General features: G+C 41.7%; 1 protein-coding gene across 1 annotated transcript; it reads left to right on the forward strand.

The window, feature by feature from the left end:
* The first annotated feature begins 15243 nt into the window (after positions 1–15243).
* On the forward strand, positions 15244–15636 carry LOC139464736 (aspartic and glutamic acid-rich protein-like). Its single transcript, XM_071246250.1, has one exon. The coding sequence runs from the start codon at positions 15244–15246 to the stop codon at positions 15634–15636; it is 393 nt and encodes a 130-aa protein (XP_071102351.1).
* The last annotated feature ends 1853 nt before the right edge of the window (positions 15637–17489 follow it).

Below are 17489 nucleotides of genomic sequence, written 5' to 3' on the forward strand. Positions count from 1 at the left end.
GAGACAATTACTTCGGCTTGGATAGTTGGAAAAGGAATCGATTTGTTTCTCAAGTGTTGGAGAGAGGAAAAACATTAAACATTAAACTGGATATCTTGATGCGCTCCTCAGGGTGACGATATTTTTTTTATGAAAGCTTGGTCTCAATTTGTTTTTGTGTGTTATTTTAAGTTCATTGTTTTTTAATAATCTGAAATTTATGATTTAGGAGATGTGAAAAATATAGGCATGCATGCGTGTGCGGGTAAAAAATATTGAAAAATGTTGTTTACGTTATACAAATAAATATAAGTTTATGAATGTTGACAGAGCTTCCTTTATTATGTATATAACAGCGCACCCTGACTGCGTGGATTGTTGCTCAAAATATCAATCACTTGATCGTCTGGTCCAGATTCGATTTTTTACAAGTCGCCTTCTTATAGCTGGAATATTGCCAAGTGCGGCGTTAAACAACAAACAAATAAACACATGTATAACGGCTACAATACAAATACGTTTAGAGATGTATTTGATATGGGTTTGCAGTGTTCGGCGACTCTTTTCAGCCTAGTAACATTTGGTTAGCGTTAGTAATTGTTTGATGAAATCCAATTCCCCGGCTTGGCAGTTTCTAGAATACTGCTGAATTGTTATCGTTCTGTTTACAGTTTTAACCACCACAACCGCCGCCGCCGATTCTCTGTGGAGAGTTACTTTCCTTAGGCCTGTCAGAACACGATGATCGGTTGTTCGAACTTTCAGATTGATCACTGTGTTGTCAGCACTATACCCGTGCTCGTGGGTTTCACTTAATTGTTGCAAAGTAAGACCTGCATCACTTCGGTTTTTCATCCCGTATTGAGTTCAGACGCCGGAATAATAATATTGTACATGTAAGTGTTGTTGAGTCCAACTCACTCACTCACTCACCCACTCAAAAAAAACAACACCCACCCGTGCACGCACCCATGCACGCACCCATGCACGCACGCATTCATGCACTCACTCACTTACTCACTAGTACAGGTATCGGTTCTACGAATATTACAACCACACTACACTGCCGGGCAAAAGAAAGTAAAAAAATAATACATTTTTTAAATCGTTACTAGGCTCATTCATAACAGTCCCAGAAACCCTGCATAATCAAGTTCCAGAAACACAACAATGACACCCGTATCAAATACATCACTATCGAATAACCAATTCTTGTTTGTTTCATTTCCACCACCATCGAACATTGGTGTATGCTTTCTTTTGCCCGGCATTGTAAATACCTTACCTCATCCTCTACAGCACAACCATCATCTTTGCCCTTGCTTCTATAATGTGATCAACAACTTTAGCCTAACACAACATTTATAATCAAATCTGATATAAGGAAGAAAAATTCCAACAAACTCGCGCGTTTATTCTGACAAGATCTCCGCATCACACTCAGGATGTGATTTGCCCGAGGCTCCAAGCTGGCCTTACTTGTTAAGAACTTTTAAAATTTTAAATGGCCATGGAGATAATTTCCTGCTTTCTGCCGATGTAAGGAGAAATGGAAATGGGATTTTATTGTCACTGTGTCGGAATTGTCATGTATCTGGTAGCAAGGCGTCTTAGTTTGATGCACCGAGGAGCGGACATCTTGTCAGGGGTTGATGATGGGGAAAGGCGCAGTCGGGCACTCATAACTGTACCAGCAACACCTACACACCACGTCTCTGGCAGACGTGTGGCGTCAACGTCAACCGCGATGGAGTAGGGCTTTGCGTTTTCAGAAAAAGGCCAGCGGCAAGCAGGGATGAGATGTGGTAGGTGTCCTGTAGTGGTTCCGGCGGACGATTCCCCACATGGGTAATATGTGTGAAGTCCAGAACTCAAGGAAATCATGTGTCGGGGTGCTGAAAAGAAGCATTCAGTGATGAGAACATACTTGCTGTTGCTGTTCTTAAAGAACACAGGGTCGGTGGCGTAGTCTAGCGTTTGAAGGGTTAGCTTGTCACAACGAAGACCCGAGTTCGATTCCCGACATGGGTACAATGTGTGAAGCCCATTTCTGGTGTCCCCCGTCGTGATATTACTGGAATATTGGCGTAAAACAATACTCACGCACTGCCAAATGCGGCGTAAAACACAACTCACTCACTCATTCAATATCACTGCTTCTCACGTTGTAACCCTGTTGCAGATATGATTGTAGTCCATCGTGTACCATCATTGGTACAACTACTACAGTAACTTCTTGTGAGTGAGTGAGTGAGTGAGTTGGGTTTTACGCCGCTTTTAACACTATTCCAGTTATATCGCGGCGTGTCAGCTTAATGTGGGAGCGAAATGATGCAGGTCTCAGACGTTTACCACTTCGGTGAAACCCACGAGCACGGGTATGGTGCTGACAAACCCAGAAACATAATCGGGGCGAACCAGGATTCGAACCTACAATCATAGGTTTCAGGCGTTCCCAAGGGACGCAACTCTGCACAGCGAATCGCGGCGCCTTAGACGACTGGGCCATCCGTGCCCCCACTACTACATGTACTTCTAATAATTATACGTCTTCTGTTTCTTCTTCTTTCTCCACCTCCATTACCACTACTGCCACCACCACGACGTATACTACTACCATCACCAGGCCTCCTCCGTGGTCTAGTCATAGAGCGTCCGCCCGGAGAGCGCAAGGTCCGGGGTTCGAACCCCGGCCACGTCATGCCATAACATGTTGAAAGATTGTACTTGTTGTTACCCAGTCTGGCGCTCAGCATTATAGGGCTAAATGAAGGACAGGGGTGGTCAGGCTCGCTGATTTGGTTGATGAATGTTATCGTATCCCAATTGCGTGGATCGATGCTTATGATGTCAATTACTTGATTGTCTGGTCCAGATTCGATTATTTACATACCGCCGTCATATTGCTGAGTACGGCGGTAAAACAACAAACAAACACACAAAGCACGACAGTCCGCCTGCGTGGTCTAATGGTAGAGGCGTCTATTTGGAGAGCGGGACCGGAGATCCGGGGTTCGATCCCCGACCGCGTCATACCAAAAGACGTTAAAAGATTGTACCTGTTGTTACCCTGTCTGGCGCTCGGCACTAAGGGGCTAAAACAAGGACTGGTCGGCTCGGAGTCAGTATACTGTGTCTGAGTGGGGTATTCATGTTAAACTGCGGCATGGTATCTCAGTGGGCTAGCACAATAAACTCGGCATCAGTCCGGACTAAAAAAAAAAAAAAAGTACTCACGGAAATGAAAAAAAACTGTTTTTTCGACCTCAGATCTTAAATAAATGCAGTCAATATACAAAATATGTAAATATTCAAACAACTTAATTAGTACTAATTGGGCCGTGGTACAAATACAGCGTATTCAATGTTTTTAAGCCTTTTTACACGTAAAAGTGTGTAAAAATGTGAATGAAACAGACTATTGTGAAACAGGGCATAACCAGGTGTAAGTAGATCAAGGTGACCTATGACACCTTGACGACAGGTGAGAACAGGTGCATAATGCCTATAGTCTGTTTCTGCTATGTCAATTTGGACTTAGTTTTATTTTTGAATGTTGAAAGTGCCGACAAATTACCTCCTGTAAAGTACATTTTGTATTGTTCACTGAGATCAAACTAGCACTTTTCGAGTTGTTTTGTTATTTCGTATTAACAGCTACGTAACACTTTGTGTCGATTTTTAAATTGAGAAAAACAGTTTTTGTTCATATCCGTGAGTACTTTTTAGTACAAGCAGCCACACACACACATGGCGTGCATGTCACTATATAAGTGCAATAATCTTGGACGCGACATTAAAGCACATTTCATCTCACTGCTAGCTGTCGGTGTTCTTGGTTACGAATATTGCACGAGTATGACCACCAACATTCGCATAAAATCCATTCATGTTTAACCGGGATGTTACAAGACCAATTTGCGAATTGCAAAATCACCCATTGAACGTTTCCCTTTGCAAAAGGCTGCACTCACGCTATAAAAACAAGTATCATAATCAGGGCGAATCTGCAATGCAAACCCATTATCATACTATTTTAGAATCCTGGCTCATCTAAGGGAGGTAACCCTACTCAGGAAATCGTTATCGCACGCCACAGACGTTGTTACAACGAATATTCTATTTACGGCTGACATTAAAACCACTATACCGTTAGCTATTCAACTCGGGCTACAGTACTTGGTAAGGATCAATAAGCTCAATATCTTTGCATAATAAATCGGTTTTGATCTACGTAGTGAGAGTACATTTGCGTTGTGAAACCAGTTCCTCGAACCTAAATAAAACTCACGTCAAAGTGATTTTAACCAGACTATCGCTAATGGCTCTTAAATAAAATATAAGCTTGGTTAATCCCATTGGGTTCCCTTTGTGTCTGGTAGACAAGCAGTAGTCATTGAAACGTTGTCCCCTATTAACCTTCTCTCAAAGTCCCAGAAGACAAGCCCAGATTTTATCATGCTTCGGTTCCTTATTAAATGCATTGCTCCTTGATCTTTTTGTACAGTTGAACTGTTTTTCCCCTTTTTTATTATTCATAAGGGAATGGTCGAGTTCTGTAATAAACTGTTACATTCTGTTGCTCGATCATGGTACTTCTTGGAAAATGTCAGAATGAAATTTCGCGAAAGAAGCTAACGGTCATAGGATCCTGGCGCGCCTTAGGGACGTAACTCCCGCCAGCGAATTTCGTCGCCTACGCAAACAGACCACCCGTTCACACCTTAATGATGACAACGAATGTGCAAATTTACATGGTTAATTTATGATGGAAACTGTGAGTGAGGTAGCATTAAAAAATAAAATATTGAAATAAAAGAAAGTTAAAATTTAACATTGCATCGGCAATGTTTCAGCAGAACTCAAGGAAATCATGTGTCGGGATGCCGAAAACAAACATTCAGCGTTGAGAAAATACTTTCATTTGCTCTTCTTAATGAACATAGGGTCGGTGGCGTAGTCTAGCGGCCAAAGCGTTTGCTCGTCTTACCTAAGACATAAGTTCAGTTCCCCACGTGGGTACAATGTGTAAAGCCCATTTCTGATGTCATCCGTTGTAATGTTACTGGTGTATTGCTTAATGCGGCGAAAAGTCATGATCACAACCTCACTCACTCATGCGTACAATCAGATTGAGAATTGTCTGGTAATACCAGACTTTCTGAATGAAAGCGAAAGTGCATTAAATACACATCCATTTAAAGTATGGTTCAAGTAGATATTGCAGAAACCGAGTGATGCGGAAAACTAATTACTAAATGTAACAACTTGCTTCGATTTTCCGGCACAGAGGGACCTTCCCGGAGAGCCGCGTCATATCAAAAGACGTTAAAAGATTGTACTTGTTGTTACCCTGCCTGGCGTTCGGCATTAAGGGTCTAGCTATAGGTAACCGGTCGGCTCAGTATACTGTGTCTGAGTGGGGCATTCATGTTAAACTGCGGTATGGTATCTCAGTGGGCTAGCACTATAAACTTAGTCCGGACCAGTACAAGCAGCCACACACGCACACGTGCATGCACGTCAAATGTAACTGTAAGTGCAATAATGTCGAACGCGACGTTAAAACCCATTTCACCTCACCCGGCACTGGGGCGTTGCTTAGCTGGGGCCCAGTATCTATAAAATATTAACACCACGCATATACTTCTTTATTCATGGGGGGCGGTCGCTTTCGCTCGTCACGCCGAAGACGCCGAAGATTCCCGACATGGGTACAATGTGTGAAGCCCATTTCTGGTGTCCCCCGCCGTGATATTGCGGGAATATTGCTAAAAGCGGCGTAAAACCATACTCACTCACTCACTCTTTATTCATGGATACTTTGAAATGCAACAAAAGAAATATATTACGAAAAGTGAAAATAGGAAAATGTACTATTTCGCTACCGGAATTATGAACAGTCTGTGGTTAATATAGAGTAGCTTACCCCTAGCTCGGTAGTAGGATTAGCTGCCGCTCGTAAATTAATATTAAAAGTTACTCTCCAAGGCTCGGAACAAGACCAATTCACCCGAGATGAAATCCGCAATTTTCTCGTAGCTCGAAGATTGTTCTCTAAATGTTTAATGTCATCTTGTGGGAATTTATAGAGGACAACATAGTTGTACCGTATCTAGGTAGGTGATCAATAGTGATTGGTTGTATTTGGTAAAACTTTCGGGCGAAGTATTACTTCTACGTGAGGCATTTAGAAGCATGTCATTCTCTGTATATCACTTGCTTGATAACCGTGTTATAACCTACATCGAAACTCCTAATTGTAATAAAGAGGTTGTTCATCCGTAATCTTATCTTTACTAAGTATTACTTATCGGAGGATTTTTGTTTGTTTGTTGGTTTGTAGTTTTAGGCCGCACTCTGCAATATTCGAGCTATATGACGGCGCTCTGTAAATAATCGAGCCTGGCCCAGACAATCCAGTGATTGACATCATGAACATCGATCTACACATTTGTGATACAATGGCATTGACACAAATTAAGTTAGCGAGCCTGACCACCCGATCTCGTTCGTCTCCTCTTACGACAAGCATGGTTACCTTTTACGGCAAGCATGGGTTGCTGAAGACCTGTTCTACCCCGGATATTGTAAGAATACCATAGTTTTGCTATACGCAGATGGTGCTATTATTCCTGAAGACAACGCTCAGTATCTACAAAATCATTGAATATGATAAATATTTGAAATTAGATAATTGATATGGAAAAGATAAGGTTGTCATATTTGGATCAAGAAAAATAAATTAAATAATCATTAGTGAGGATAGATGATCACGTTATTGTTATAAGAGTAAAGAAAATTGTTATCCTGTCTTACCTACAGAGTGTTTGTTATTGTAATGTGATTAAATAATGGCACCAATATCAACTTATGGTTCTGACATTTTGGGATTTGGTAAATCTGATACGATAGAAAAGATTCACTCGGATTTCTACAAATGTTTATTCTAGGTTAAAAACACACATCTGATCATGTGTTATATACGGGAGCATTCCATTTGTTGATAGGATTAAACAGAGAATCTTTTATTATTCCTATAACCTATCGGGAAGTGAGGATGGGACATTATACCAGGTGACGACAGACTGTGTCATGTTTGCTTGTGAAAGAATGTTTCAGCACACGAATACCAGCATTTTTTTAATACACCTGTGTGTTCATTTTTTGGATAGGGGACACGGGTGGCCCAGTCGTCTAAGGCGTCGCGATTCGCTGTGCAGAGTTGCGTCCCTTGGGCTCGCCAGAAACCTATGATTGTGGGCTCGAATCCCGGTTCGCCCCGATTACGTTTCTAGGTTTGTAAGCACCATACCCGTGCTCGTGGGTTTCACCGAAGTGATAAACGTCTAAGACCTGCATCACTTCGGGCTTTCCCACATTAAGCTGACACGACGTGATATAACTGGAATGCTGTTAAAAGCGGCGTTAAACCCAATTCACTCACTCACTCACTCATTTTTGGATAATCTTAAAGTTCGTACACCAAATATGCCAAAGTATTTCATACAAGGCCCAATGTAATATAATGTATCATTTATTAAATGCTGATAATCTGTCAGATTTGCACATTTTTTAAAGAAATGCTTTTTATGTGTTTATTGAATAATTTAACAATGAATATGCGTTGAAGTAAAGTGAATTTGAATTATCTTTTAACATGCGCACGTCTAGCTGGTGCCTGGTGTGCCACATCCTCCGTATCTCCGGGGCTCTCATTTCAAGAGAGATGGAGGATGCGTGTGTTATCACATGTAATTCTACAAAGTGTATAATTAACATTTAATCCTTCATTTTGTCATTGTTATGGCCTTGGAGCGAAATAAATGTTGTTGTTTCATGTCAAGATTGTCTTGATTTTAGAGCAAGAATGATCTTTTACTGAATAACGTATTCCACAACGGTACACGCAGTGGGATGGCCCCAGCTAGCACAGGTACATGCATGGTAATAAGGATAATAATCAAGGCAAATCATGGACTCGAATCCACGACCCGTGAAGATCCGGGGTAGAATAGGTCTTCAGCAACCCATACTTGCCGTAAAAGGCGACTATCGGGATCGGTTGGTCAGGCTCGCTAACTTGGTTGATGCATGTCATCAATCCAAATTGCATGGATTGATGCTCATGATTTCAATCACTGGATTGTCTGATCCAGACTTGATTATTTACATACCGCCGTCATATAGCTGGAATATTGATGAGTGCGGCGTTAATAAAAGACACAAAAACAAAAAAATAAAAACAAGATGTCGACAAGCGAGAACTTTGCATCTCAATTTCCGTTTGTTTTCAAATTGAGGTGCAGATAAACACGACGGTAAGATAAATTCGTTGTAGGCTTATCCCTCGGGAAATATCTATATGATGTGTATGTGTATACCCCGCCCCGAAGAGTTATGTCTACAAGTTATAATCTTTAGTTTACCCAGACCGCCAATCTGCTTATCCCCAGCAATCTCTCGATCCCCAACTCTCCACAGGGGGTCGATAGTAGCTGTAAAACGTTCATATATCCAGCCATTAACTGACGTGTCTTGCGTAGCCCCCATCCCCCCGTGTCTTTTTACCAATATTTCTAATTCTAACAGGTGCTTGAATTTTATACAGGAAAAATATATAATTCACGCTCTCGATGGTCAGTTTTCTGATTATGTTTAACGCCACTTGGAACAGTATTTTAGTTATTTTAATACGTGTTACCTTAGTGTTGGATGAAAGGCCACCGTAACGCTTCCACTTTGTTAAAACCACGATCATTGGTTGGTGCTGACAAACCTGGAATTATCTGGGATTCGAACCCACGGTCATAGGTTTCTGCATGCCTATATAAGGGACCCAACTCTGCAGAACGGTTTCGCGATAAAATCCCAAGGATGATAATATGGCGAATCTGGAGTAAGAACATCCGATCAACGGATCCTGTGAAGAAAGGGGACAAAACTCTGCACAGAAACATGTGGCACCTTGACAACGTGGCCTTTCGTTCGCGGGACCTCGTGGGAATCCCCCTGAGATAGTGTAAATATCGTCTGCCTGGAGAGCGGAAGGTCGGTGGCTTGATCCCAGGCCGCGTTATACAAACAAGACGTTAAAGTATGGTACTTCTTGTTGTTACCCTGCCTGGCGCTCGGCGTTAAGGGAACAAACAAGTGACTTGTCGGCTCGGAGCCAGTACACTGTGTCTTAGTGGGGTATCCATGTTAAACTGCTGCACGGTGTCTAAGTTGGCTAGCACTACAAAACTGTCTGGGCAAATACAAGCAGACAGACACGTTCACGCACACGCGCGCACGCACACACACACACACACACACACACACACACATTCACTTCGCTGTATAAGTTCAGTTCACGTCTCCGTTTAACCTCGTCTGGTGGTAAGCATAAGCCTGAAAGTCATCGAACTAGTCAATAAACTTATCTAAATGACGTTAAACACCATACTAAAACATGTACGACTGTTACTTATTCCCCAGACGAATTAAATGCCAGTTTAGACCATGTTCATTTCATATGGACAGTGCACTGTTCCAATTTAACGACTTCCCCACTCAAGGGATCCAAATTTGTCTAGATACTGTTTTGTCCTTTTGCGAAAATATTGTGCTGCCTGTTTGCGTTTCAAATGATTTTACAAAGCTATATTTATCTCGGTTTCTTGGAAGTCCCGAGTAAGCCGAATGCCTTCTGGACAATTACGGGACTGAGCCCCGCAAGTTCCTGGAAGTGACTGAATATAATTGTCTGTCGGAATCTCCTATTTGATAAGTTAATAAGTGTCTAGACTTTCTAAGGAGCACCTTTGTTATAATCAGGTTGAATGAAGCCCAATGCTTATCACGGGTTTTCACAGGATATTGGGAATTTAGCCCAATCTGGCTACATTCACCAGTAATGGCCGATTTTCAGTTTAACGAGAACTGAAGTAGTTTTGCTTTGTTGGCTGAAGAAGTCAAGTGCGCTTATCCTTCATAATAGGACATACAGACTCCCATGGCTATAGCTGATATGCAGTTTATTAGTTTCAAGTATATTTTATATTCGTCATTAAAGATTATGCGCGGTGAGTGGATTGGTCCAAACAGGGGCAATAACTCGAGGTGACTTTATAGCGAATAACTTCACAGGCTCCATATCAGCGCGTGCCACATTTCCTTATCCTCGTAGAGGAACGAGACTCGTTGTGAGGAGTTTAATACCCGTCAGCTAAAGGATGTTTTACTCTTGTTGTTTATGCTGCAATTATGATCTTGTGATTACTTCATCGAGATGCAGTGCTCAGCTCAGCGCTACTTTTATATACAAATATTACTATGATATTGGGAAAAGGTCACCGCAGTTTCTTCATTTCCTTGAAAGGTGTATATTTTAAAATATGTCTTTAGATGTATAGCACCCTGCTTAAAACAATTCAGTTACTCGACACACAACTCATTGTGTGTGCAGTGTTGCGGCATGATTTAAATTTACGATATTGGGTTCGAATCCCGGAATCTACCCGATCATGTTTCAAGGGTTGTCAGCACCAATCATGGCCGTTGGTTTCTCCAAAGTGGTAAAAGTCTTAGACCTGCATCATTTCTTAGACCTGCATCATTAAACGATTAATGACGTCATTTACTTTGATGTCAATCGATTCATCTCGTTAGCAGGTACATATAAAATAGTTTAAAATACCAACAAAGACCTACTTTACAAAGGTTGCTGGTTGACATTGAAATAGCTTGTGATCTAGTATGCAAAAATCAGATCACTGTTTAATGAAGAAGAAATTCATGTCTTTTTAACGAATTGAACGTATTTTAAATTTGATATTGACGAAGAGAGAAATATATAGAGATAAATATTCATAATTATGTAAAATATCATTTAAAACAACTGTAACAATTCTGGGATTCTAATCCCATTTAACATCAGTGATTGCGGGACGGTGTGGTAGCCTAGTGCTTAAAGCACGTCACGTTCAAGATAATTGTACTTCTTTAGCTACTTTTGAGTGCATGTGCGTGTGCATGTGCGTGTGCGTGTGCGTGTGCCTGTGCTTGTAGTAGTCCGGATTAATGCCCACCTATTCACTGACATACAATGCTGCAGCTGGATACCTCACCAGGACACAAAAAATACTAACTCAAAGTCGGTTAATTCTTGTTTCATCACATTAAAACCGAGTGCCGGGCAGGATAATGTCGGGCAGGGTAATGTCGGGCAGGGTAATGTCGGGCAGGATAATATTGGGCAGGGTAATGTCGGGCAGGATAATGTCTGGCAGGGTAATGTCGGGCAGGGTAATGTCGGGCAGGGTAATGTCGGGCAGGATAATGTCGGGCAGAGTAATGTCGGGCAGGGTAATGTCGGGCAGGATAATGTCGGGCAGGATAATGTCGGGCAGGGTAATGTCGGGCAGGATAATGTTGGGCAGGGTAATGTCGGGCAGGGTAATGTCGGGCAGGATAATGTCGGGCAGGGTAATGTCGGGCAGGGTAATGTCGGGCAGGATAACGCCTTTTGGTATCACACCACCGAACTTACGTCATCAGGGCAGACACTCCACTAGACCGCGGAGGCGGTCGTCACTGCTATACCTTAACATAGACAGATCGTAGCGGTACGACCGTCATACGCCATTGTCATACTATGGGAGATACGATAGTCGTAGGGCTTTGATCCCTTTGTGAAACGGGTTCAGGGACTGTACCGATGGCTGCAATAACCAGAGTTGTCTGCCCTTCAAAGTTGAAGCTCTGAGGTGACTTCGTGAGATGAAATGAAGTTAAACGTCTCGTTCAAGATTTATACAGCGACTGTAGCTCCAATGGATGCGTCCCAGCGCCTCGATAATGTACTGTTTTGGACACTTGCAAAAAACCCGTAGAGTACGAACTGAATTAAAATGAATAATATATGAGGGACCCTGATTTGGACAAGATATTTATAGCCGAGATGTGGTCAGTGATTAAGGCCTCTGGGGCCACTGAGCGAAGCGTGTGCACATCAACAGCCGATAGCCTAAAGCCGAGAAAGCTCTAACAGATTGAGAAACTAGTCAAGTCTCATCAGACAGGTAATCTTTAACCAATAGATCTCCATCTCATTTCTGTCTTTTGGTTCTATTGGTGAAGAGATCAATTCTCTGTATTTTAAATAGAGGATATTTCGTGTGTCGAGGGAGATATCATGTTTCTCTCATCAAGTGACGGAGGCAAAGGAGATATTTTCACGAATGGCGAGGTCACTCCTTTCCCCTGTCATGAGACGAGATATGAGTAGATATTTCTCGAAACACATGAAATATCTTATTTATTATATTTCTTTTGTGTAGTTGTCTAAATTATTTTTTTCATTACAAATTTCAAACCTTGAAACTTAAATTCTCTCTACCTAACACGCAGGGATGTTTCACCACCCCTTGTAATTACGACTTAAAAAGTAGTTCCGTGTTTCCAAAATATTAAAAGATATAAACAAAAGTAATAAAAAATATTTTAGGTCACTAAAATTCTTTATCATACATTTAGATATGATCATATACAAAACCAACACGAAAAAATATTTATGAAAGCAACGAGACGGCTGTTGGTAGCGAAGGAATACACTCTGGTTAAGTAACAAAAATGGTGCTTTACGAAAGGGACAGTCTCGATTGACAGGTTAAATGAGAAATTTAGAATTAATAATGATTCGGAAACATTTTCAAGAGAATAACAAACGACAACAAGCGATATTAACTGTCATTATTTTGACTTGTCAACAGCGTGTGTACGGGCCAGACACTTAGGACAAAGGGAGACAACTTGCGGGGAGGTTACTCCTGCATGACAATAGTTCCATCAAAGTGTTATGGTGAGTGAATGGTTCAGTGCTTCAGTTGAGTGAATGAGTATGGTTTTAGGCTTTTGACAATATTCCAGCAATAGCACGGCGGGGGACACTGGAAAATGGGCTTCATACATTGTACCCATGTGGGGAATCGAACCCGGGCCTTCGACGTGACCAGCCAACGCTTTAATCACTAGGCTACCTCATCGCCCCTCTCAACTTCAGAAAACTCTGAAGTTTATAATAAAACCTTATGATTATGCGGGGTACACAGTCTCTAGTGAAATCGAGGTAATGAACACATTTTCGTATTGACGAATTCGTTACAGAGTAATGCCTTTTATTTTGGGTGGACGTTCCTAACAGTTATCATCATGTCCGAATTAATGGGGTCTCCAGAATAACGGGGTCGGCTAAGAGTGTGTCCTATTATCTCATAAATCTTTGTTGTACTTCGTGAACTCGTGGTTTCATGTGGTCCTGTATACATCGACGTTGGTCGCGGAGAGTAGGTGCATGGTTGGGTAACCGTGTACAGCAAGCTTGACTCCTACGCGTTTCTAGGAGCACATGTTGTGTTCTTTTTGGGACTATGTTCGAAAGACGCTTCTGTTCACCATGCAGGATGTGATGGTAATGTGGTTGTTTTACCGTGGTAATACTTGTGTGCTTTGGATATGATATCAAGCATGGAAACGAGGAATACAAATGAACTATTATTACTCTTCTTCTTATCATTATTATTGACTACTATGTATTTTTAAATTTCGTATGGGCACCATGTTCTAACGGCAACCAGGGATGCGATAGGCTGATTTCAGAGTGAGTGAGTGAGTTGGTGCAGGTTGTAGACGTTTACAACTTTGATGAAACCCATGAGCACGGGTATGGTGCTGACAAACCAAGAAACATAATCAGAGTGAACAGGACATTTCTTCTTTCTGTCATATCATAACAGATTAACTATAGCAATATGAAAAAATCAAGTGTTTTTTCAATTTCTTTTGAGTAGTATACAATGCTGAATTCTGGCGTTAACTGGTTGCCATACTTAATGCAAATTGAGTCGACAACCTTACCCAGTATTCTTGTGTGATATCTAGCGTTTACAAGATCAAAGACTTTAAAGTAAAATAACTCTCAGGCAAAAAAACCATATCTAATGAGTGTTTGATGATTAAAACTGGCGGTCCAATATCAAGAGAAAAGTTGTCTTATAAATCGATGTTGGGAAGAATTACGCAGTTTTCAATCACGAAGTCGCCGTGTGCCTACAATCACATTACGTTGGTTGATCTGCTTTATTTTTACAGTATTAATCTTATGATTGTTACGACAAATCTTTGATTTCGGGTTCACAGATACACTCAAAATCAGTTACCGCATTGATTAATGGTACAAAATTCACTTTGTTGCAAAATGTATCTTTGAATTTTCGAAATTGAATTTCACTTCAAACTGAATTAACTTTAAATCAATACAACCCTCAGGCTAAATGTAGTTTGAAAGCACCACGCCAGCGGACATTCCCTTGAAATAACAATTTTTATGGAATTAATTCAATAGACCAATGCTGATTTGATTCAAGAATGAAAAGTTTCAAAATGGGACCACCCTTACCTTTACAATGTCTTGAACAGGGCAAAAACTCATATTTCTTCTGAATCGATACCTGTTTCAACGGCTGGTACACCCAGTACGGAACATGGTTTGGAAAGGTCTGATGTTAGGGCGAAAAGCGTAAAAGATCTTTTACAGGATCTCAAGTTGCTCAGTTACTTAAACGACTCATACAAAAATAATGAGATTTGCCTAAAAGGCTCAAAGACATGTTTTCAAACACAAGGGGTGACAATCGAAGGCTTCGTTGACAGATAGTTAACGGGGCTATTGACGAATTTCTCCACAACAGACAAGGGTCGTACCCTTTAGCACGTAAAACATGCTCCAAGATCGATGCTCAATGTCTGTGGGCTATAACATGGTCGTTTGGCGAATTATCTAGTTGTACAACGTTGATAATTTGATCCGTGGCGCCCTCGATATGTTTGATAAACACTTTTCGCTTTCACTGTCGCTCTTGACAGTAATTTCGTCTCCTCTTGGTGTCCGCGTTGCGAATTTCGAACTGGTTAGCTTTGACGTAAATTAAACATTAACGGAAAGGGCCCATGGGTTAAAAACATGTGCCCTTCTGGAGGATAATACCATTGCGACTGTAATGTCATGTTTATCAGTGGGGGATTTTGCCGTTAGCACTGGTAAAGTTTGATCGTACTGTTTGAGGGCTAAAACAAGTCTTGGTTAAGCTCTCAATGTGAATGGAACAGTTTATTCCGATTGGATTTATAACGTAATTTGGGACCTGAAATACACTAAAACGACAAAGTGATTTCTCAAAATGACGGCATGAGACATGGGACAGGGAACAGAGGAAAGAGGACATGTCGGAGGACAAGTCGAAGGACACGCCGGAGGACACGTCAGAAGACACCTCGGAGGACACGTCGGAGGACACGCCGGAGGAAACGTCGAGGCACACGTCGAAAGACACTTCAGAGGACACCTCACATGAAACGCCGAAGGACATCTTGGAGGAACCGTCAGAAGACACCTCAGTGGAAACGTCGAAAGACACGTCAGAGGACACGTCAGAAGACACCTCGGAGGACACGTCGGAGGACACCACGGAGGAAACGTCAGCGGATACGTCGAAGTACACGTCAGTGGACACGTCGGAAGACATTTTAGAGGACACGTCGGAGCGCACGTTGGAGAACTTTATCAGACCAGATACAGATGATGCGAATGTTCAAAGAATCAGTCCATCTGATTAGGCATTAGCGTAACGTGACTAGATTTAAGCTTCATTTCAAAGAAGCCAGACACGTCGGGTAAATATACTCTTTAGATCACCTAAAATAGACCGATCTTGACTCAATGACTTTTCTTTACACAATGTCGCAGCGAATAGCAATAGAATTGTTGATATGACTTTACCAATATTGACTCACTCACTCGCTTGAGGCAATTACGTCTCTTTTCAGCTTTCCCAATTGAATGATTGTGAGAGATTTCATGATTTTTGTCTGTATTATCTCGAAAGGGACATCATGAAATGGCGTAACTCATTTTACCCATGTGGGAAAACGAAACTGCCCGATGAGCGGTTGAGTACGCTATCACCCCAGGAACACGATGAATTGGCACCTCACATAACACAAATGTGGGTAATTTAATCATCCCCTTTGACATAACGAGCGAATGCTTAAACCACAAAACTAATTCGTCTGACTACAGTTCTGAGTGAGTGAGTGAGTGAGTGAGTGATACTTGTTTGTCCGGCTAAGGCTAGTTTTGTGAAACCCGAAGGCAATAATATTGCTTTTCAACATACAAGCAATATTTTTCCAATTGCTTATCCAGAAACACAAGCAGGACCATCCTCTAATATCCAGTGTATTTGATCTGGAAAACCGTTAAAATACCCTGAAACCACTTGCTACCATAGCTTCGTCTTCAGACCGGGGGCGGTCGGGTAGCCTAGTGGTTAAAGCGTTCACTCGTCACGCCGAAGACCCGGGTTCGATTCCCGACATGGGTACAATGTGTGAAGCCCATTTCTGGTGTCCCCCGCCGTGATATTGCTGGAATATTGTTAAAGCGGCGTACAACCATAATCACTCACTCACTCGTCTTCAGACCGATTTGAATAGCATGACTCGTCCATAAAACTCTCACGAACGAGATTCACTCGCATATGCGAGAGACAGTCTGAGCTATGTTTCTGATAATGATAATGACGTCACTTCCGAAACGAAGCGAATGGTTGCGAATTGGTCTTGGTTTCGTATGTTTTTTGTAATACTTCTTGTTTTGTTTGTTGCCTAACGCCGCGCAGTTATATGACGGCGGTCTGTAACTAATCGAGTCTGGACCAGACAATCCAGTGATTGATATCATGAGCATCGATCCACGCAATGCATCAACCAAGCATCTGTTTCTGAAGACCTATCCTAACCCGTACATTATATATATGTTGGATGAGGCAGTGCCTGTATACAACTTGTGGAGGGTACTCATTGGAAACAAATTACGACCGACTCCGTGGTCCAGCGGATAGAGCGCCTGCCCGAGAAGCGGAAGGTCGTGGGTTCGATCCTCGGCCACGTTACACTGTAGTCAGTATGCTGTCTCAGTGGGGTATTCATGTTTAATTATGTCAATTACTTGATTGTCTGCTCCAGACTCGATTATTTACAGACCGCCGTCACATAGCTGGAATATTGCTGATTGCGGCGTTGAACAACAAACAAACAAAGTACATGAAACATTATCAAAATAGTGATACAAGTATGCAAGTTACAGATCAAAACATATACAGTGAACCCTCGATGTCCTCGACAGAAGCGAACTTATATCAAGTCCCCCGTGTTTAGAGACAGCCAAAGTGTCTGTAGTAGAGGTACGGACATTCTGCTTGAGCCAAACAGTCACTAAATACTTGGCTTCAATATGCTTATGCGTTTATGGATGTCAGCATAACAACCACTGTTTATACTGTGTACACCCGCAAAAACGTCAACAACAATAACTTCAGAGACTGCATATTTAAATTATTAACACAAAAATAACTTGAGACAACAATACGAAATCAGTGTCGTCGTTCAGTGCAATCATGTTATAGAAA

The sequence above is a fragment of the Haliotis cracherodii genome, unplaced genomic scaffold, assembly GCF_022045235.1.
Source record: "Haliotis cracherodii isolate W230 unplaced genomic scaffold, xgHalCrac1.p SCAF_17, whole genome shotgun sequence".
Classification (NCBI taxonomy): Eukaryota; Metazoa; Mollusca; class Gastropoda; order Lepetellida; family Haliotidae; genus Haliotis; species Haliotis cracherodii.